At 53.9% G+C, this 21,166-nt stretch overlaps 2 protein-coding genes across 8 annotated transcripts in view; one reads left to right on the forward strand and one right to left on the reverse strand.

The window, feature by feature from the left end:
* NEURL1 (neuralized E3 ubiquitin protein ligase 1) overlaps nt 1–8,586 on the forward strand; it is a 74,161-nt gene extending 65,575 nt beyond the window's left edge. For all 3 annotated transcript variants that reach the window (XM_070780772.1, XM_070780773.1, XM_019988611.2), the window contains exons 4-6: nt 2,457–3,146; nt 5,596–5,742; nt 6,247–8,586. In XM_070780772.1, coding sequence (XP_070636873.1) covers nt 2,457–3,146; nt 5,596–5,742; nt 6,247–6,485 — 1,076 coding nt within the window. In that variant the 3' untranslated portion in view covers nt 6,486–8,586. The remainder of the gene's footprint in view (nt 1–2,456; nt 3,147–5,595; nt 5,743–6,246) is intronic.
* Nucleotides 8,587–9,739: 1,153 nt separating this feature from the next.
* The window catches only part of SH3PXD2A (SH3 and PX domains 2A), a 248,436-nt gene continuing 237,009 nt past the window's right edge, over nt 9,740–21,166 (reverse strand). For all 5 annotated transcript variants that reach the window (XM_070780769.1, XM_070780766.1, XM_070780767.1 and 2 more), the window contains one exon: nt 9,740–19,087. In XM_070780769.1, coding sequence (XP_070636870.1) covers nt 17,114–19,087 — 1,974 coding nt within the window. In that variant the 3' untranslated portion in view covers nt 9,740–17,113. The remainder of the gene's footprint in view (nt 19,088–21,166) is intronic.

A 21,166-nucleotide genomic window follows, 5' to 3' on the forward strand; every position in this document is an offset into this window, starting at 1 on the left:
TAGATTTCAGTTTAAGAGAAGGAAACATTTTCTTAAAGACAGAGTAGCTCAGCAATGGCCTGAGTTGTCTGGGAGGGAGTGGGCATATTCAGGCAGAAGAGGACTCCTGTGGGGGCAGAGAGCAGGAGAGCGTACATCCAGCCCCATTCAGGAGTCTGTTTTGAGGGTCTGCCCAGCTCCATGGGCTCTGGCCTGATTGTCCTGAGTGTGGGGGTTGCGTGGGGTGGAAGGAGCAGCATGGGGTGTGTATGTGTGGCCCCCATGACAGCCTTGTTCATGTAAACCCTGGCTGGGCATCTCTGAGCCACTTCTTGCCTCCTTACCCTGCTTCTCCATCCCTTCTCTTCTCTGTCCCCAACCCTCTTGGAGTCCCCAAGGGCCAGTCCCTGGAGTCCTTGAGGGGTCAGGGGAGCAGGGCTGTTGCCTGGGGTCCAGGTCGGCCCACAGCCCTCCTCTGCCCGCTGCTATTGTCTCCCATGTCTTGCCCTCCTCGCCTCTGGCTCTCCGCAGCCCCCCAGCCTCTCTGCACCATTGCTGTCACAGAGTCAATTCCCTGGAATAATCACATTTTCCGGTTGGCTCCCTCCTCCTTACTAAACACGATGCTGGGAAATCCCGACCAGCCAGGCCTCGAGAGGCTTCTCCAGAGAAGCAGGAGACTTGTGGGGAGGGCTCAGCACCCTCTCCTTGCTGGGGCCCAAACAACACTGTTCCTGGATGGGGCAGAGGAGCTGGGGGAGAGCAAAGATAGGGAGGCATTAGAGAGCAAATCTAGATTCAGCTGGAGCTGAATTCTGGCTTCGCTATCCCTACCAGTCTGTTCCTCCAAACTTTGCTCTCATGCTGAGCACCCCTGCCATCCTTACTCAGTTCCTGGAGAGAAAGCACAGATTCTCCCTTGGGGAGGCTCAGAGAAAAGCCTCCTGAGAAGGGATTGGTCCATGGTAAGGCCAGCAGTGGCCCCAGCCAAATTTGGGGCCTCCCACGAAAAGGATCCAGTAAACCTATATGGCTTGAAAGTGGAGGGTGTGGGATAAGGAGTTGGGTGGATCACGCTTTAACCCTGGAGCTGCAGCTTGGTTGTCACAGAACATCTCCGAGCTTTATCTGTACAAAGGGAACACCTCTGTGGGATGCTTTAAGGAGGAAATGCAGCAGTAATTCATTGCACCTGATGACTTTTATTACAAATTATAGGACTCCATAAAGCAGACGTAACCAGCCATTAAGAAATTACGGTCTCAGAAACATGGTTATTAGTGTAAAAGGGTATACAGGACACGATAAATAGAAAAATTAGTTTTGAAAAGGAAATTTGTATAACAGAGTTCTTCACCTGGAGTCCATGGCCATGGATGCTCTGAAATTATCCACAGAATTTAGGGAGAATGTGCATTTTCCTGAGAAGATAGGTACAAGTTACATTTTCAAAGAGATTTGTTACCTGTAAAAGTTAAAGTTTAAAACTACTGATGTTTATATAGTATGATTCAATTTTTGTGTTAAAAAGAGAACTAAAATATATTCAAAAAAGGCTGGAAACTCACACATCTAAATATTAAGAGTATTTTCCTCTGGATGGCAGGCTGACAGGAGATTCCCATTTCTCTTTGCTGAACTGTCTTTTTTTTTTTTAAACAAAATACAGTCTGTATTACGTGTATGAATAAAAAGAGAAAGGGTTTGCTTTCCAGTTGTTGGTTTTGAAAGGAGGGCTTGGAAAAATTCACTTAGCGTCTCCACCTCAGCGTCCTTTGGTAGAAACAATATCAAAAGCTAATTTTTGCTATGAGACAATTTGTGCAGAGAGGTATTCTAGAGGGGAGGGTTCCCTCTGGGCTCCCAGAGGCATAGAGTATCAACATGCATTCAGCAAGTGTTTACTGCTTTCTTCTGAGTGCCAGGTGCTATCCTGGCTGCTAGGATAAAGAGCCAGGTCCCAGGAGTTCATTTTTTTAAATCCGACTTTTATAAGTGTACCATTTAGAAGTAATCGTGTTTTTAGTTTTGGTGTCTTTCCTGCCTGATGATCCTTTGCTTAAGCAGATAGGTAGTCTGAGGTCCTGCAGAATGTGTGATGTTCTTGTTCAGTGGCTAAGTCGTGTCAGACTCTTTTGAGAACTCACATGGACTGTAGCCCGCCAGGTTCCTCTTCCATGGGGATTCTCCAGGCAAGAATACTGGAGTGGGTTGCCATTTCCTTCCCCATGGGTACCTTTCCATTCCAGGGATCCGACCCAGGGATCCAATCTGTGTCTTGTGCATTGGTAGGCGGATTCTTGACCACTGAGCTACCAGGGAAGCCCCTGTAAAATGTCCGAGCATTTTCTTTGCCGTTAGAAACTAGATTTGTCTTACTAGTGCCGGCTTTAACGACTAGTGGGAGGAGACTCACAGGCGATGGGACCCGGGGCTGTGGCCCGCCTGACGGTCGCCCTGTCCCCCTACCCCCGCAGACAGCGAGCTGGTGCTCCCAGACTGCCTGCGCCCGCGCTCCTTCACCGCCCTCCGGCGGCCGTCCCTGCGGCGCGAGGCGGACGAAGCGCGCCTCTCCGTGAGCTTGTGTGACCTCAACGTGCCGGGCTCTGACGGCGACGAGGGCACGCCAGCTGCCGGCTGCCCCATCCCGCAGAACTCGCTCAACTCGCAGCACAGCCGCGCGCTGCCCCCGCAGCTCGACGGCGACCTGCGCTTCCACGCGCTGCGCGCCGGCGCGCACGTCCGCATCCTGGACGAGCAGACGGTGGCGCGCCTGGAGCACGGGCGCGACGAGCGCGCGCTCGTCTTCACCAGTCGGCCTGTGCGTGTGGCCGAGACTATCTTCGTCAAGGTCACGCGCTCGAGCGGCGCGCGGCCCGGCGCGCTGTCCTTAGGTGTCACCACGTGCGACCCTGGCACGCTGAGGCCGGCCGACCTGCCGTTCAGCCCCGAGGCCCTGGTGGACCGCAAGGAGTTCTGGGCCGTGTGCCGCGTGCCCGGGCCCCTGCACAGCGGCGACATCCTCGGCCTTGTGGTCAACGCCGACGGCGAGCTGCACCTCAGCCACAACGGCGTCGCGGCGGGCATGCAGCTGTGCGTGGACGCCTCACAGCCGCTCTGGATGCTCTTCGGCCTGCACGGGTCCATCACACAGATCCGCATCCTTGGTGAGTGCCCCTGGCCACGTGCCCTCCTCCCTCGAGGTGCATCCTGAAGCTGGCGCCTCCCGGCCTAGCATCTCGTCTTCCCTGGAGGCAGAGTCTGTCTGGGTAGGGGGGAACAGCGCCCACCCTGCTCCTTATGGGTTCTAGTCAGAGTCACTCTTTTGATTAGTCCATGGTTCTCAGATTTCACCAGATAAACCCTGGGGAGGGGGAGAAAAGCAGGGAACACTGAGTTTCAGGCTCAGAACCGGTTTCACCCACATGCCCACGTGCATAAACAGCTCTCATACACATTGCCTAGTGGTTGTGGCCTTTTAAAAATGGGGGAAAAAATTGTTTCCACTAGCAGTGAACTTTTTGAGGTTCAGTTTCCATTTATCAAAAAATGGGAACGAAGACCTCTACCTCTAAGGACGGTTTTGTGTCTAAATAAGATAAAGAGGGTGGTGTGTCAGCGGCCAGGTATCTCTGAAGAGCAGTGCCTGGATTGGGGGCTTTTGGAGAATCCCTGGGCCTTGGAGGAAATGGGGTTGCAGATGTCTGGGCCTTCCTGGCTTTGAATGGAGAGTTTGAATGGACTGGGTGACGTGGATTTGTATAAGCCATATTTCGCAGAGTGTTCTGCAGGATGCTGGGCTCAGTCAGTCCCTCAGTTGTGTCAGATTCTTAAATCCCACCTCCAGAAATTTTGATTCTGTAGATTTCAAATTAGGTCCTGGGCATCTAAAGTTTTCTTCCTTAGCAAATTTGGTCAGACAAGTTTGGAGACCCCTGGGCCTCACAGCCCCCAACCTAGACCTCACCCCAGGAGACTTCATAGACATGATAAAGTGTGTATGTGAGTAAGCATGAGTAACACCGTAAGACTGGCATACCGTGTCTAGGCACATGTGAGTAAATGCATGGGTATTTGTGTATGCGGTGCTGTTGGTAATTGTGAGTGTATGAGAGTTTTGTGAAATCAGGTAAAATCAGTGGAGACTTCCTCCTCTGGAAAAAGACCAAATGAAGATGGAGCGGAAAATAAATTGGAAAAAGAATGAAAAGAAATGGGACTAGGGTGCTAAGAAATTAGGATTGAGGGAAGATAAGTCAGGGAAGAGTGAAAAGAAATCAGGCTAGATAAAAAGACATCAGAAAGGAAGAAAATTGGCTTAAAAATTCAAGGTGGAATAAAAAGAAACCAGACTAGGGTGCAGAAAAAAAAAAAAAAATCAAGCTGAGGTACAAAGATATTTGGCTACAGTCATCAGGAGATACTGCTCCTCAGATAAAGGATATTACATAAGGGCAAGATAGTCTCTTGCATCAGCACCATCTAATAATAGTTAAGTAGCTTTTCAGTAAAGCTTCTGTTGCTCAAAGAGGCTTACTAGACTAGAGCAAAGGAGAAGCTTAAAAAACAAACAAAAACCCCAGGACTTAAATGTCCCCAGAGGGAAGTAGGCCAAGGTGGGCGTTGAAGATTAATCATTCAGAATTTAATATATGCTGAACAGTGTGCTCCTGAGCTGTTTGGAGAATTGGACATCTTGACTACCAAAGTGGTGATAGAGGATCCTGACTCTAAAGGAAAAACAAATCAGTAACAATGTATGGAAGGATGATTATTTACTTCATAGAAGAGTGCTTTGGTTTGTTGAAGGCCTAAGTGAACTAAGAATGAAAAGATATTTCCTTCACCCTAAAACTATAGCCAATTTCATGCTTCATGGTGAAACATTAGAAACATTATCATTGAAGTCGAGAATGTGATTAAGATGCCGTACAGTATCATTCTGAAAATGCTAACCAGTGCAATAAAGCAAGAAAAGCAAATAGGAGGTATAAATTTCTGAAAGAAGGAGATGATAGTTCACTTAAAACATGTTAACACTACTAAGAGAAATCCTGTGGACAGCTAATAAATATTCTTAGAAACAGTGACTATTAAGTGAATTAGATTGAATAAATTAGACTGAATAACTACTAATAAAAAAATATCTCATTGAGCACTTACTTGTGTGTAGGGCATTATGTTAGGGCCTGTGGGAAAGTCACAGGTGAGTCAGGCTTTCTGCTCTCCAGAAGCTCAGGGTTTAAATAGGGAAACATTACAAAGTTACATTCCTGGGCAAAGAACAAATAATTTCCCAGGCTCTGTGATTGCTTATTTCTATGCAAGGTGTGTATGACTGGTCAGTACTGGATAGAGATAGGTGGTGGTGGGGTGGGGGGAATCAAGGCTGGCTGGAGGAAGGGACTGAGGAGAGAGCCCCAAGAGACTCCCTGGACAGTTAGCTCTTTAAGGCAAAGGCTCAGTCAGTCTCTGAGCTAGTGGCTGGGCTGTGTGGTCAGGCTGCACCACCCGTTTCTCTCCTGGGAACCTAATGGAGGATGGAAACTCAAGCTTTCCAAGGTGGGCCTCTGAGTGTCTAGGTCCCACCTTCCCCCTCTCCCTCCCTTTCTGCAGGCTCCACCATCCTGGCAGAGCGGGGCATCCCATCACTCCCCTGCTCCCCCGCCTCCACACCAACCTCCCCCAGCACCCTGGGCATCCGCCTCTCTGACCCCTCGCTTGGCACCTGCAGCTCTGGCCCTCTGGGGAGCTCTGCTGGAGGTAAGTAGGCTGGCCTCTTTGGTTCCATGTGACCGTGCCAGCCCTTCCACCCTGAGGGACCTGCCCTCCACCCTGGCTGAGGCAGGTCTGCAGACGGGGCTCCAGAGGAGCTGGAGATGGGCCCAGTGAACCCACGTTGAGTGGTGATTCCTGGGCTGTGTCCCGTCCTGTCCCTCAGCTGGGTGGCTTTCTCCAGAGGACTTCTTGAGCACAAAGAACACCAGAGAGTAGCTCAGCGGGGCCTCCCCAAGTGGGTTTTGGGCCTCCATCCTTCCCGCCTCTTCTCATTGCTTCATGGACACCCTGGCCCCTGGTCTGGGCATGGAGGGGCTGGAAGTGGGGCTGTCCAGAGTGCATCCTCTTTCTTCTTGTGCCCAGGAGGTGGGTGGCAAGGTAGACAGGCTGATCCCAATCCATGGAGGAGGAGAGGCCGGGGCTTTCTTCATGAACCTGGGACCAGCCAGGTTCGTGCCTCCCCCCTCACTGCTGTCCCCGTGTCCCCAGGAACAGCCCCCAATTCACCAGTGAGTCTGCCCGAATCACCAGTGACCCCAGGCGGGGGCCCGTGGAGCGATGAGTGCACCATTTGCTATGAGCACGCGGTGGACACGGTCATCTACACGTGTGGCCATATGTGCCTCTGCTATGCCTGTGGCCTGCGCCTCAAGAAGGCTCTGCACGCCTGCTGCCCCATCTGCCGCCGGCCCATCAAGGACATCATCAAGACCTACCGCAGCTCCTAGCCGTCACGGACCCATCCGCTCCCCAGCTTCCTCCGAATCCGGCCCGGCTCCGGCTGAGGCGCAAGTCAACGGGGCCCCTTCTCTTCTTCCTCGTTTTGGAAATTCTTTCCCCTTCTCATTAAACTTGGGAAACAGCCCCTGAGGTCTGGGGAGGAAGGGGAGTCAGGCTGGGAGGTGGGGGCAGAAGCAAGTCTCAGCTCTTCCCTGCAGGCCGAGGGGCTAAAGCGGGGGGAGGGGGGGTCTCAGCCTGTCCTGGTCCTTTCCTGCCTGGGGTAGATTCCCAGGAGGTCTCTTTAGCCTGTGTGGCACCTTTGTGAACGTTAGAAAGTGTGTCCCATCCTCTGGGCAGATGCGGCCCTGAGTCCAGACACGTGGCCTGGCTAGTGGAGTGTGGCCCTGGACTTCAGCCTCTGTTTTCTCCCTCAGCCAGCTGCCCTTGAGCAGTGCACAGCCTGGGCTGCTGCCTTACTCTCTGACCTTCCCCCACTGTCTCCTTCCTTCTTTCCCTTCCCCTTGGGCCTGGCAGCCAAGGGTAAGACGGCCAGTGGATCCCTCTCATCCCAGGAGGGCTGCCGCCTCTGTGCTGTGCCTGTTGCCCACTCACCCTGGATGGGTGGACAGACAGGCCACGGAAGCCTCTGGGTTCTGGGTTGCTAGCCCCCTGGCCTGGTTGAGACGTGGAGGACCCCTTCCTGGTCGTGGCCTGTTTGCCTCAGTGGGCTCGGGGATGCTCTTGCCTGGGGGCAGCCCCTTGGCGTGGGCTGGAGAGCAGGGGAGGTCTTCTGTCAGGCTTTAGCATCCCTGGGAGAGGCCAGGATCCTGGGTTGGGAGTAGAGGACTTCCTGGAGCAAGAATGGCTTTTTTTTTTTCCTGTATTTTAATTTATTTATTTATTGGGTTTGTAGGGGTTAGTTTGGGCGGGGGGAGTGAATTCCCACCCCCCAGACTCCTATAAAGGCTGCCCTAGTAGGTGGAGTGCCTGGTTGGAGGGGCCAGCAGAGGTTGTCATCACTTAAACTCTGCCCTGAACTCCAGCACATGAGTGCATAGCCAGCTCTGCTTACCATGAAATAGAACTCCATAAAAAGGGGCCGAGTCGGGATGCCTTCTGGCAACTTGTGTCCACTTTCTAGAGAGGACAGCAGAACCTTTGCAGTGCCCTGGGACTAGCAGATCACCCGGAGCCACAGAATGCTCTTCTTCTTGGGCTGGAGCCTGGGTATCGTAATTGGCTCATATACATCGAGAGGCCCGAGTTCCCCACTCTGTAAGGACATGGAAAAGTCTGGCAGGCTGGGGGAGGGAAGGCCAGCAGGTCTTGTCATTGTAGGCGCTCTCTCCCCCAGGAGAAAGGAGAAGGGGTGGGTCCCAGCACCTCCAGGTTCTTGATCCTGATTTTGGAGTGAGGGGGTACCCCCAGCTGGTCTTAGGTTACAGTCATCTCAGCCCCGCACACCTGTCCTGGTAGGCCACGGGCTGGGGCCAGCTCTCGGAGTCCTGGCAAGTCTCCCCGAGCCTCCAGCCCTCTGTCCCCTCAGATGGCTCTTTTTTACGCCCATTGGAGACTGCTTTGTTACATGGCCTGCAGAGCATGGGATTCTAGACCTGGCCACTGACCAGTTGTGTGGCCCTGGCCAGGTCACAGTCGCTCTGAGCCTCAGCTGCCACCTCTGTAAAATGATTGTTGGGGGTGTGGGAAGACTTTTTTTGTGACTCTCAGGGGGTTCTTTGGTGGTGGCTGCTATGGGGTGGGGTGGTGGTAAGCACAGGGAGGGGGGTCATGATGCCAGGCTGGCCCTGTCTGTACCTGCCTTGCAGGGCAACTTTGGGAAGTCACCATTCTGCCATGGGCCTCTGCTCCCCACTAACCCCGTAGACCTCTTCTGTGGGAGTGGGGTGAGATGGGGCTGGTGGTGGCCCCAAGCAGTCAGGGCGCCCATCCCAGAGGCAAGGGAAGTTCACATGTGCAGGGGCTGCATGGCCTGAGGGTCAGGGAGAAGAAGCCATCCATCCCATTGTCTCTGTTAGTGTGAGGGTAGTTGCTGCCTCCTTTGTGAACTTGGATCACCGTGATTGTGAATAAAGGTGATTTCGTACCAGCCTGAGGGCTGTGCTGTGCAGTATGGAGGGCTGGAGGGGGGGAGGAAGGGCGGGCCGGTGTGTGTGTGTGGCGGGGGCGGGTGGTGATGGTGATGGAGGTGTGGAGGAAGAGGGCCAGGTGTCCTGGTTTGGAGGGGAGCCAACAATCAGAAAAGACCCCCTGGAGACGGCAGGGGAGGGGGAGGTAGCTGGAGCATGGCCTGGGGCTTGTACAGCAGAGGCCAGAATGCCAGGCGACCCTCGCTGTAAGCCGAAAGGGAGAAGCCACTGCCCTTCCGTGACTGCAGGTCTCTGGATCTGTCAAGAGCAGGAGCTGCAGAAGTCGGTGAAGCTCCAAAACGCTGAGCCGGATCTGAACCTGTGTGCAACCTTTGTGGAGGGGCGGCGCCACCTAGGGGCTAAAGGGAGGATGGCAGGGGCTGTGCTGAGCTCCCCAGAACTGGGTCTGCCCATCCCTCACCCCAAGCCCAGACCTCTTGCCTCTGGCTGGGAGCTCAGCTGCGCTCCCACTGGTGGGTGCAGAGGCTTACGCCAAATGAGTGGCACAGCTAGTTAGAAAGGGAGGCCTCTGGCTACGGGCCTTTGGAAAAACTTCTTAGGTGGGCTGAGTACATCTAGGTGGCTGTGAAAGCTGGAGTGCCAGAGGGGGTCCAGGCACGACGTGGGGACCTAGCTCATTTGGCAGCCTGAGCCTCAGAGGGGCATGGGATGCTTGCCTTCCTGCCCTCTCTCCTGGGAGGATGCTCTGGCTGGCCAGCCTCTGCCTGGCCTTGAATGGCCATGGGCTACTTCCTACACCAGGACTGCTCAGCCCTGCTTACTGAAGTCCAGCAAAAGTAGGGGAGGGTCAGGGGCTCCAGGCTGAGGAGCCATGGAAGCCCACTGGATGTGGTCTTGGTGGCCCCAAGGTCTGTATCTCTAAAAGCCTGGGCCACTGGCCAGAAAGCCTTCCAAAGGTGGGGAAAAGGTGGGGAGCTTGAGCACGCTTCTCACCAGCAAGGGTGGCAGCTTACATGTTTCCCTCTACCCCTCCAGTGTCCTCAGAGGGCCCGGACCCTGAAGTTCATGCCTCATTTGGGCGTAATGTGACTTTTGCCACTCAGCTGGATGTTTTTTCTGGTGGCAGGGGAGAATCAGGAGGTGATTCTGTTCAGTTAAAAAGGCAAAAACTTTATTTAGTTTTTGGGGAAATACAAGATGCATGTAAACATAAAATACAAAACAAAACAACCCAAATCTTACAGTCTAGAAGCATGCCAAGACAGAACATTTTCTGCAGACCAGAGTCCCGTCAAAAGGATAAAGGACACCTGGAAAGTGGCAGGTCAAGGGGCTGGGTCCCTTCCCCAAGGACACTGCATTTTTGTGATGAGAACAACTGAAAAAAAACCAACCCATTATTAAAAATATTAGAAACATGGAGACAGTTTAGCACCACCATTGAGCCTGGAAATTTTTTAGCACTCGAACTGCACTGAATTCAATGTCCTTTTCTTCAGTTTCTCTGCTGAGGGGAGAAAGGGGAATGACCTCCGTCAGCCCCACAGGTCCCACTAGGAGCTGGGAGGGGTTGCGTGGACACTGTGAGGAGCGCCCCAAAGACATCCAGCTAGCTTACGTGCAACCATGCAGTCCACAAACCCACGCTTCACAAACCTGCCACTCACACCTGCCTTCTTCAGAAGTCGCCTTCCTGCAGGTTTCCTGTAAACTGTCAGGGAAACCCTTTTCCTATCCTGGGTCCTGGATTTAAAGAAGACCTCTTACAGAGACCAAGTTGCAGATCCAAGAATGGAGGCTCTGTTGACCTTTCTTTGAAATGCTCAAGAGCAGTATGCCTTGCTCACAGGCCACTAACATGATGACTGCATTGCACCGTCTTCTGAGTCACACTAGTGAGGCAGGCTCAGCAAACTGAAACACCATAGACATCGTTAGAGATACTCAAGAATAACTGGTGTCAACAGAAGAGCAAATGAGGTTGCCTTCCCCCCAGATATGCTGGATGGTGTCTGGACCCCGAGGTTTCAGTCTGGGGATGGTGGGTCCCTACTGCATGAACCATTCTGGTTACTGGTCTCTGGTTCAAGTAATTTGAGAGGCCAGTTCTAGATTGGACAAAGAAAGGTGGGCAAAATCAGCCTGGAAGCTAAGAGATGGAGGAATGTTCTCCAAAGATTGGTTTGTTGCTGGCAACTTTGGCTTTCTACTAAGTAAATCAGTGACCGTTAAGAACATGCTGGCGACCCAGCTTGTGGTCCAGCAACTAGCAGTTTCCTCTGGTCAGCTTCTTCTACAGCCAAATCTTGAGACTTTCCCAGCCTATTCTGTCTGGGCCCTTGGGTGTTGAATCATTGTTTCCTCCCTACTGGCTCGCTTCCCTCTGAAACACTCAGAATTCACTCCTTTCTTCTTTCTACTAAAGACAAAACTCCAGACTCTAAATCCTGACTCAACCTCCTCACTCTTTTCCCTTTCTGCCTAGCAGACATCCTCTTCTGGGAGTCACCTTCCCGGGGAAGGGATGGAAAACCCAGCCACCCCAGTCTCTCACACATTCATCTCGCCGACATGCCTCTCACTTACTTTCAACGTGCTCGACCCATACTTTTGCTTTAAAACGATAATTCTTTCTTCCTCTTTCTTGCCTCCTGAGGTCCAGCCCATTAGCCAGGATGGAAATGGGAGCAAAGGAGGGACCTTCATCGCAGGGACCTATTCTCTAAGGCCACTAAGTTCTGGGATGGGAGAGGAAGCTGATTGTCAAGTGCAAACTCAAGATTAGAAAGATAGGATTGGGGAATGGGGGACAGCGTGGTAAAACCAACTTTACATGCAGGTTGGGATCAAGGCCCAGGAAGGCAGAGCCCTCCACCCAGTCTATAAGCACCAGTGTGCCCGACTTGCGGCCTGAGGACCCAGGTGTACAGGACAAAACGGGGAGGGACTCCACCATCAGAGGGGCTGTCCTCCTGAAATGAAGCCGTAGGTCATGGCCCTGTTCTGTCCCTGGCTGTGATCACAGAACTTGAGAACCAGAGGCCACCCCCAGCCAGAGATCATAATCGAGGCAAGAAGCTCAGTAATGTCAAGGGGGAGCCCTCCACATGACCCCGTGAAGTGTTCAGTTGGGGCCGGCGGTCTAGATCGGGGGTGATGTGCCTACACAGGCAGGTGAGAGAATTCTCACCCCGACCAGCCTGACCCACCCTCAGCCACACAAGAACCGAGGGCAAGCAGCTCTCAGGACACGGGGGTTCCCACAGTGGTGACATGCACGGCAGAGGCTGGGAGGCAGCCTGCTAGACACGCGTTTGCAGGTGGTGGCCCTGTCTGAACCCCTCAGCACTTCCACACCCAGCGGCGCCTCCTTTCCACATCTTCATTTTGGAGCCCGGGACAATGGCCTAGGCTGCTTCTGCTAGATCTGTTAATGCCAGTGTGAAGTTTCCAACTAAATACTTAATAAAATAATTACAAAAAAAAAAAAAAAAAGACACATTGCACTCTCCAGCCAGAATTATGTGTGTGAGTAACACATACACTTGCTGCCAGAAGCTGTGAGTCCCGTGGGGCCTGCCCAATGCCAAGGACTTGTTCAGTGGAGACAGCTTGCCCAGTATCTCTTTCCTCTAACCCCATGTTATTTAGTTCAAGTGGGAAATGACCAACACTCACACACATGCACTCACGCGCGCGCACACACTCACACCACATGCACAATGCACTTACTCAACAACACACAGCCCTCAAAAAAGTGAGGGAATCTTAATTCTTTAGCAATGTGGATGGTTCTCTTTCCAGAGAGCACTGCATCGTCTCGAAAATTGGACCTATAGACGTATCCACTCCAAGGAGACACACCCACCCACAGGGGCACAGTCCCACTCTGGGCACCAGATCCATATTTGTACAGAAATTCATCAAATGGGTTGGAGCAGCAAGTGTACAGTACTGGAGGGGGAAGGGATGAGCCAGCGAGGTTGCACCTGTCACCCTGAGGGGCAGAGCTCCCAGGGCTTGGACCCAGAGACTTCCCATCCTGCCCTCTCTACCCGCACCTGGGTAGGAGGTGGGAGCTTGGTACCTGCCGGGGGAAGTTATGTCCGCAGGGACCTCCGCAGGCTTCTCCAACACGTTTTTTCGAGATCTTCTGGGAACTGTTGGGGTGTTGAGCAGAGGCAGGATCACGCCTCACTCGGGCTGAAGTCATTGAGATGAATGGGTGGCCCCAGCTCAGCGCCAGGCCCAGCTGCAGGCTTGTGGGAACTGGTGTCACCGGAGGACGCTAGGCTCAAGGCACCCACATACCCCCCTGAAGGATTTGGTTACACTGAGGGTTCCTGCTCATAAAACTGAACTTGAGGTTACATAGTTTTAGAAAGACTCAAACATACATCAAAAGGATCATGGCCCAAACATCAAGAGATTGGGGTGAGAGAGGGCTGCTGAGGGTGATTTTTAGGACAGGTCTTTCTGAGCAGCTGGCTGAAAAAGAACGGAAATGAAAACAAGGAGAAGTTCCTGGAGGTCCTTGCTGTGCGCCGAGGGCTGGGGCCCTGGGAGGCCGAGCGCCCCATGCCACTTCCCTGAATCCCGTTCTTCTGGGTGGACAACACCCAGCAGAAGGGGCTGCCCTCTGGCAGAGACCCCTGCCATCTTGCCAGGGAAGGGGGAGGAGGGATAAAAGGTCACCTGTTGGCTCCACCGCTGACTCCTTCCAAGAGCCCCACCTCCCCCAGCAGCACGTGGGGCTGCTGGCCCTCCCCGCCACTGTCCTACAAGCCCTGGCATCCCTCTTGATAATATTGCACTTTTCCTGTCTCTCAGATTGTTTTCATTTTCGATTGAGAATGCAAAGTATTTGGAGGGGGAGGGGAAGTGAGTAACCTTATAGAAATTATATATTAGTTAAATACAAAAAACAGGAAACGTAGGGGTTACTTTTTCTTTTTTTCCTTAAAAACAAAAAACTACCAAACCAAGGTCTAAACTTAAATAGTTCTACACCTATTCTGCAAATACTACTAATATGGAAATAATGCTTGACCGAAATTCCCTTGTCTTTTTTTTTTTTTTTCTTAGATGATAAAAGTAGTAACATGCCTTGCTGAGGAAAGCAATGGATATAAATGCCTGTAAAATATGCTGCTCTAACATCTGAAAGTGATTAAAACGATTCTATATAATGCCTTCGTCAAGATGGAGAACAGTGGAGGAAGAAAGAGGGGCCCATGGGGCCAGGCTTGGGGGTGGAGGGGGCCAAGGGCTGGCGAGGGGGCCCGGTCACAGCTGGCACACCTGCAGTTCAGGTTGTCCCTTCCAACTCCCTCTTGCTGCCCTTGGGGTCCCTTGGCCTAGTGGGAATAGCATGATGGCTGCCAGAGACCCCAGCCAGGCCCCTGTTACAAAGTGGGAGAGAGATGAAGACATCTTTTTCCCTTGTAATAAAGTCTTTAAACTGAAAGAAAAAAGCACCAAAGGATGCATCTTCAGGCATTATATAAACCTCAATAATGACCTCAGAAGGGCTCATTATGATTAAAGTTGCAGTATACAGCAATACAACGTTATTTCACATTTTCAATCGCAACTAATGGAAAACTAGGTTTGGACACTGCTGAGATTTCTTTTTTTTTCCTTTTTTAGTCCGATCTGGTTTTCCTCCAGATGGGTCAGAGCCCCAGGCCCCTTCCCTCCTCTACCTGCTGCCAGCAGTACCCTCCAACATCACAAAGCAGCTCAGTAGCTCTAGGGAAAAGCCCTCTTGCCCTGGGCAGGGCTAGGAGTCCAGGGGCGCAAGCCCTGGCATCCCCTGGCCATGACTGAGAGGGACTGGCATGCACCCTTCTTGCTTCAAGTATTAATATTCTCTTTGGGTTTGCAGGGTTTGTGCTGTGCTGAGAGTCGGGGTGATGGCGAGGGGCAAGGGGTGAAGATGGGGCATGGCAATCCCTGTTCACTGCCCAAATCTATATGCTGTCACTAGGTGGCAGCACTCTCCACTTTTCCTGGATGCCTGAGCAGCCCCAGCCATCCTTAGGGCTGGATGTCACAATGTAAACATGATGACCACACTATACACTCTAACGGGGGTGGGAAGGTCTGCTGTCAACTATGTGATTTGGGAAAGCTAATTCCTGTCTTTGGGCTGCAGTTAACAGGAGGGTATGGCATGAAGTGATCCTGAAGGTCACTTATAATGACTCTATTACTTAAGAGCACTGGAGATTAAGGAGACGGGGTCCTTGGCAGGGCTAGGAGAGCCCCACAGGGCAGTACAGTGGAAGAGGAAGGGCAGGGAAAGGCAGGCTCTAGGGAGCACTGTGCTCCAGTCCAACTGAGATGCTCTGTGCTTGGCAGATGGGTCCTGCACTCCTTCCTGGCCTGGCTGGCATTGAACTGGCTCAGTGCAGACATTGAGGAGTGAAGCCGCTTGAGCCCTCCCCCTGGAAGATAGCTACGTGGAAGGTCCTTTAACCCGACAGTCACTCTACTTTTAAATTTTATTTTAAATAATCATAAATTACTTTTTTTCTTTTAATAAATATGTGCTGTTTAAAAATGAGAAAAGTATATACTGCATCTTTAAGTAATGCACTTTGCTCTCTGGGTTTCTTTCCATTCCACCTTATTAAAGTGCATTAATTAAAAAATAATGAACCACTTCTTTATCATTATTGTTCAAATAAGTCCAAATAATATTAATATAAAGACACTACAACACTACCATTAGTACTGCAATCTAGCAGATAACTCAACATCCTGCTCTATTTAATACTGTCCAGCAGAAGAAAATAACTAATTTTAATTTTAAACAAAAGGAAGCAAAATCTCACCACGGCCCTTTCAACAAAGAACGGGAGCAGTTTGCTAGAGCTGCCAGGCATCAGTGTACGGTGAGGAAGGGGGAGAGGGGGTGGCTGGGGGCTGAGGGCACGAGTCACGGGTCCCGTGCTGTTTTTTCCAGCAACATACACTGCCTGGGTGGGGAACAGGGGCGGAGGGAGGGCTTTTCCTCCTCGATCCAGGATCTGGCAGCTAAATCAGTGGCTGTGAGCCTGATTTGTCCACAATCAAAGGCACGTGTGGAAATCTACTCCCAGCAAAGAGTGAGTCCTCAGGGAAGCCAGTGTGGCCTCTGAAATGTTGACTGAAAGATACCACCCAGAGTTGAGAGGGACTTCACGTTCTCTCTTCTCGCTTCACAGGGGCGCTGCCCCTGGGGAAGCCCGGGCTGGCTCCGGGCCCAGGGATCTTCGTCTTCTCGGGCACTGCTCGCAGGCCACGGATGGCTGGTGGTGTCTGCCCAGTGGGGTCCCCTCAGCCCAGGGTGGGGTGACCGCTGCTTCTCCACTGCCTACACGTGAGGCTTTGGGCCCTGCCTGGGCCGGAGAATGTACGCTGTTCCTCTCCTGAACGCCACCCTCCTCCCTGGGGAGGGTCCTGCCTGCCGAGAGAGCAGCATCTTTGCTTCGCCACGTCCGGGGCTGAGGCTTCTCCCGCCTGAAATCCCTCTGGCCAGCGCTGGTGCCGTCCACACAGTGGAAACCAAATGAAGCGACTTCAGCTTGTGGAGAGGAAGAATGCAAAACACAAACCAACCAACCTCCCCACAAGAGTACGACAGAAATGCCACCTTCTCCGCATCCTGTCCCATGAGGCTAACTGCCCTTGGGCCCCCAAACAACCCCAAAATAAGGCCAAAAACCCAAGGCCTGACATAGAAGCCCCAAAGCAATACACCTCTCCCAAAACATGCAAAGGAATTGCCCACCCAGAAATACCCAAAAGAAAGTCTGTGCAGACTGATGAGACCGACGGCTCCACCCGCCCGCCCTCTCTGTGAGCTCTGGAGCTGGTGGTCCTCCACGGCATGCCCTGGGCAGGTGGGCACTCTTCCCAAGGCCAGCGGCAGTGACGGCTAAGAAAGGGGATCCTTGCTGGCACCTGGGCAACTGCCTTTTCTTCCGCAGACATGGATGGAGGCCCAGCCCAGGGACAGCCTGAGCTCACAAGAGATGTCTCCAAACCCCAGGGCCAGTGGTGTCTCCTACTACACCCACCCGTGGCGGGTGGTGGACCCTGGGAACCAGGATAATTCACAAATACAGGTTAGGACGATACAAGGGCCACTCTGGAGGCTAACAGCTACTGAAACCAGGCTAGGCAGGGGCAGGGCACGTGAGGCCCCTACAACCACATCTTTTCCAGATTGGCAGCCAAGGCACAAATTGGGTTTCCCACACGGCCTGTCCCAAATGGCGCCGAGTCCATCAGCAAAGTCCCCAAGGTACACACTTGAGGCTCAGCTTTCTCGCCCCTGATCCCAGGCCCAGGGCACCCCTGCCCATTCCCTTTCCCTGCTCAATGTGGGCCCCCGCCAGACCCCACCTTCTAGCTGGGGTCTTCGAGGTCACACATTCTGCAGGTTTCATGTTGTCCTCCCCACCCCCTCCCATTTCCCCTTTCCCTTTTGTCTTATTCCCGCTCACCCACACTAAGGCTGGAAGGACCCACTCCCCCCCTTAGTTCTTTTTCTCCAGGTAGTTGGAGGGTACCCAGCCTTTGAAGGGCTTCACCCCATCCAGGATCTGACAGTACCACCAGCCGTTGGGGTTCCTCTCCAGGACCTCCATGGACACGCCCTCCTGGAAGCCCGCCGTCTCGTCGTCCCCCTCATAGTCTGCGATCGAGACGTACACATCTTTGAGGTTGTTGTGGATGAACTGGGACTTCTCAATGGGCTTGGGGCGCACGGGGGACACGGGGATGCCATTGCGCTGAGTGGGCAGCAGGGGGGGCTCCGAGCCCTGGCTGGCAGCACGTTCAGCCAGGCGGCCCTTGGCCTCTGCGGCTGCCGAGCGGGCGGCGCTGAAAGAGGAGTTCCGGCGGACGCCTCGGAGGTTGTCGGTGGCCGTGAGCGACTCGTTCCTCCTCAGGGCGCAGGACAGGTTGCTGTCCTTGGGTGGCGGGGACACGAACACCGACTGGGGCCTGACGGCCACCTGCCGCACACCGTTCCTCATCTTCACCGCCCCGGCGCCTGAGGTCTTGACGAAGCCCCCTGGCGGCTTGGAGGGGATGGGCGGCGTGGCCCTCTTGCTCTGGTTGACGGTGTTGAGCGCTTGGACGCGCTTCTCGATCTTTTCCAGGCTGTCTGACTTGCCCTCGTTTTGCTTGCTCTTGGGGGCCACTGTGTCTGTCTCTTTGCCAGGCGGGTCGGATGGCTCGTTCTCGCCGAGCACCAGATAGTGGGCGGGGGCCCAGCCCTCCAGCTCCCCAAACCTCACGTACCACCAGCCGCTCTCCAGCTTTTCAAGCACCTGTACCTCCACGCCCGCGGGGAAGCTGATCTCCGAGTCCTGGACCTTCTGGTAGGCACTGCATGTGGTGTAGGAGGTGGCCTGCCCTTCCCGACCCTTCTTGGTGGGACAGGGGGGCGAGGCAGCAGGGAGGGTGATGAGGTCGGCGGAGCCTCTCCTGGACCCCTCGCTGGGACCCTCGAAGGCCGTCTGGGGGGGTAGCTCAGAATCCTCGCTCTTGGAGCCCTTGAGGCCGCCCCGGAGCTGGCCAGTGGGCCTCAGCTGGCGCCGTAAAGTGCTGATGTCCATCTTCTCTTGACTCTGGGACTCTGCGCGGTTCAGGAACGGCTTGGGCCGAACCGACGGCTTGGCCCGGGCACAGGAGGTCAGCCCAACCTTCGGGTCGGCATCCTTCTTCGCCCCGACCTTGGGAGTGCCACGGATGCCCGCGTCCGAGGCGGAACGGGGCTTCAGGTCCCCGCTGTTCTTGGACAAGGATGAGGAGGAAGAGGAGGAGGAGGAGGAGCAGGTGGTGTTGATGGTGATGGACGAGGAAAAGGAGGCTGAGGAGTGGTTCTTCCCCAGTTCCGCCTGGGCGTTCTTCTCCGCCTTGAGCTTCAGAAGTGAGGATGATTTGGGGGAGTCCGATTTGGGGGAATTTTTCCTGGCAAGGGACAGCGGGGAGCCCCCTGGGGAGTCGCTGTCTCGGGAGGAGCGTCTGGCCGACAGGCCGTCCTCTACACACGGCCGGAAGCCCTCGTTCTCGTAGATGGTCTCCTCCTCCAGGGCCACGTCCTCTGTGGATCCGCCCACCTTGAAGCGGGCGCGCTGCAGCGAGGAGGCCGGCGAGGGCCTGTGGGGCTGTGTGGGCCGCCTGTCCCCCGAGCCACCGTCCTCTGTGGGCTCTTCGGTCAGCTCCGGCTCTGAGTCGAAGCCAAAGGCAGGGATGTCGTACTCAGGCTCCTCGTACTTGAGCCTCAGAGGGGAGTCCTGGCTCTCGCCGGGGCCGGCTGGACCCTCGTCAGCCTCCTTGGGCTTGCTGGGTGGTGCCGGCGGGGGCACCTTGGGCCGTGTCAGAGTGCTCGTGCGGCGGCTCAGGTTGGGCTTCTTGCGCTTATCGATGTAGGATGCAGGGGCCCAGCCCTCCTTCTCACCAATCTGCACATACCACCAGCCACCTGAGTTCTTGTCGATGACCTGGGGGAAGGGGCAGATAGGCCGCTGAGCTGGGGGACTTGCCGGTGCCCGACCGTGTGTGGGCTGGGCCCTGACACTAGGCTCTAGAAGACAGCAGCTCCACTTCCCGGACAAGCTAACACCACTGACTAAGTGGCGCAGGACCCAGCGCGGGAAGTGATGGGCTGGCATTCAAACCCAGGTCTCTGTCATCTCCAGGGTGGGGGACTCCCTCTCTCCAAAGCCCCTGCCCCTGTTCTTCCAAGTCTCTGTCAACACCCTGGTGGAGCTGGCCTCCTGCACAGACCCTCACTTCCCTTCCTGCTGAGCCACTATGCTTAGAAAATGCCCTGTTCTCAGTCCCTACAAAACCCCACTCGCCAGGGACCCATCTGTACAGAAGATTGCCACTCCACCACTCCCATCCTCCAATCCCCCGTGCATTGCTGGCCCTCCCTTGGGGTCCCTGGAAAGGGTCTCTCAGGGCAGAAGAGAACAGGAGGGGGCAGGTGAACGGAACTCAGGTAAAGCCTGAGACCAGATCTCCCTGGCTTCCCCACTTCACGCCATTTCACGCCACTGAAATCCCACCACTGAGGAGCTCTCTTTGAGTTGGTTCCCCATGGGAAGGCTGGGGCTCTCAGTCATTCCCAAGAAGCTTCTTTCTAAACTGCTACTTGAGACTGGAGAAAGGCCAGGAGTGTGCTTGCCGGCTGTACCGAGGGCTTTCCACGTGTGCAAGCTCTGCATTCCAGGATACAGGGGCCAGCTGCATTCATTTTCCATGAGGGCATCGAGCATCCCAGGATCTGGGTCGTGGAACCAACCCCCCACGGATCCCGAGGGACAACTGTAATTCTGAACTGTGGAACACTCCTGGAAGAAGGGTCCCAGGGAGAAGGAGGGAGTCTCGAGAGCACTGGCTCTAGGGGCAGAGGGGGAAGGGAGGAAGGAGGAGATGGTCCTTCTGTGGCCAGCTCTCGGCAAACCCTGCCCTGCCTTGGGTCCTACATTTCATCCCTCGCTCTGCCCGCTCCACACTCAAGATGCCTGCCTGTGTAGATCCTAAGAATATCAGTTCTCTTACACTATGAACTTTGTAGGCTCTTCTGGAAGCACAGGCACCACTGAGAGGATGATTTCTCTTAGAAATTTAGTTCTAAGTTCTAGGCATGTGATTTAAAACATCCACGTTGGGGATATCACTTCCTCAATAGGTAGAGACTGCCCAATTACTCTTTTGATGGTTTTACAGGAAGTATTGGATTTAACTCCATTACTACACAGAGCCATCCAAGAGAAATGACTGAGTCAGGGATCTTCTCTGGCCCCTGGAATGCCACGTGTAGCGCCGGCCACAGAGCGGGGTCTCATAAATGCTAGGAGATGGGCTGGGAGGAAGCAGGAAAGGGCCTATGACCCATCTGCAGAGAGAGCTCATTAAAACCTGGGGGAATAAATGCTAGAGGATGGACTTGGAGGGAGTAGGACAGGGCCTATGACCCATCTGCAGAGAGAGCTCATTAAAGCCTGGGGGAGAAGTGCCTAAATCAAAGCTCAGAGGTGCCTGTGGTGTGGACATGGTCAGAACTGGGGTCCTCAGTACCTTACTCTGGCTGCCTGCTCCACGCTCTCCCAGCAACAGCATTTCCTAATGTAGGTCTTGTGGAACCCTGGCCCCCAGGTGCTCCTGGGCGAGGAAGGTAGGTGATCTGGTCTATTCCAGTCCCCTCTTAGAGACACACACAGTGACACCCCTATATCTAGGTTCTGAGAAGTTCTGCAATTAACGCAACAAAGCTGGCTGGGTTTTGTTTAAGACACTCTCCTCCAAAGTCATTCGACTCCAGAAGCCCTTTGTTTCAAGGCGTCTCCGTCACAGGCTCCTGTGATGAGCTTTGGGAAATGCTGGTGTGAGGGGAGCTGGGTGGAGACATGAGCTGTGGGTTCTAGTCCTGGCTGTGACACAGGCTTTAGGCGAATTCTCAGCCTTGTGGGTCCTGTTTCTGCACCTTTCCTGCCCACCCCTCAGGAATGTTTCCCCCCTGCCCCTACCCCCAGACATAAATGGGAAACACGGGAGGTCTCTGACCAGCATGA

The sequence above is a fragment of the Bos indicus genome, chromosome 26 (genome assembly GCF_029378745.1).
Source record: "Bos indicus isolate NIAB-ARS_2022 breed Sahiwal x Tharparkar chromosome 26, NIAB-ARS_B.indTharparkar_mat_pri_1.0, whole genome shotgun sequence".
NCBI classification, from domain to species: domain Eukaryota; kingdom Metazoa; phylum Chordata; class Mammalia; order Artiodactyla; family Bovidae; genus Bos; species Bos indicus.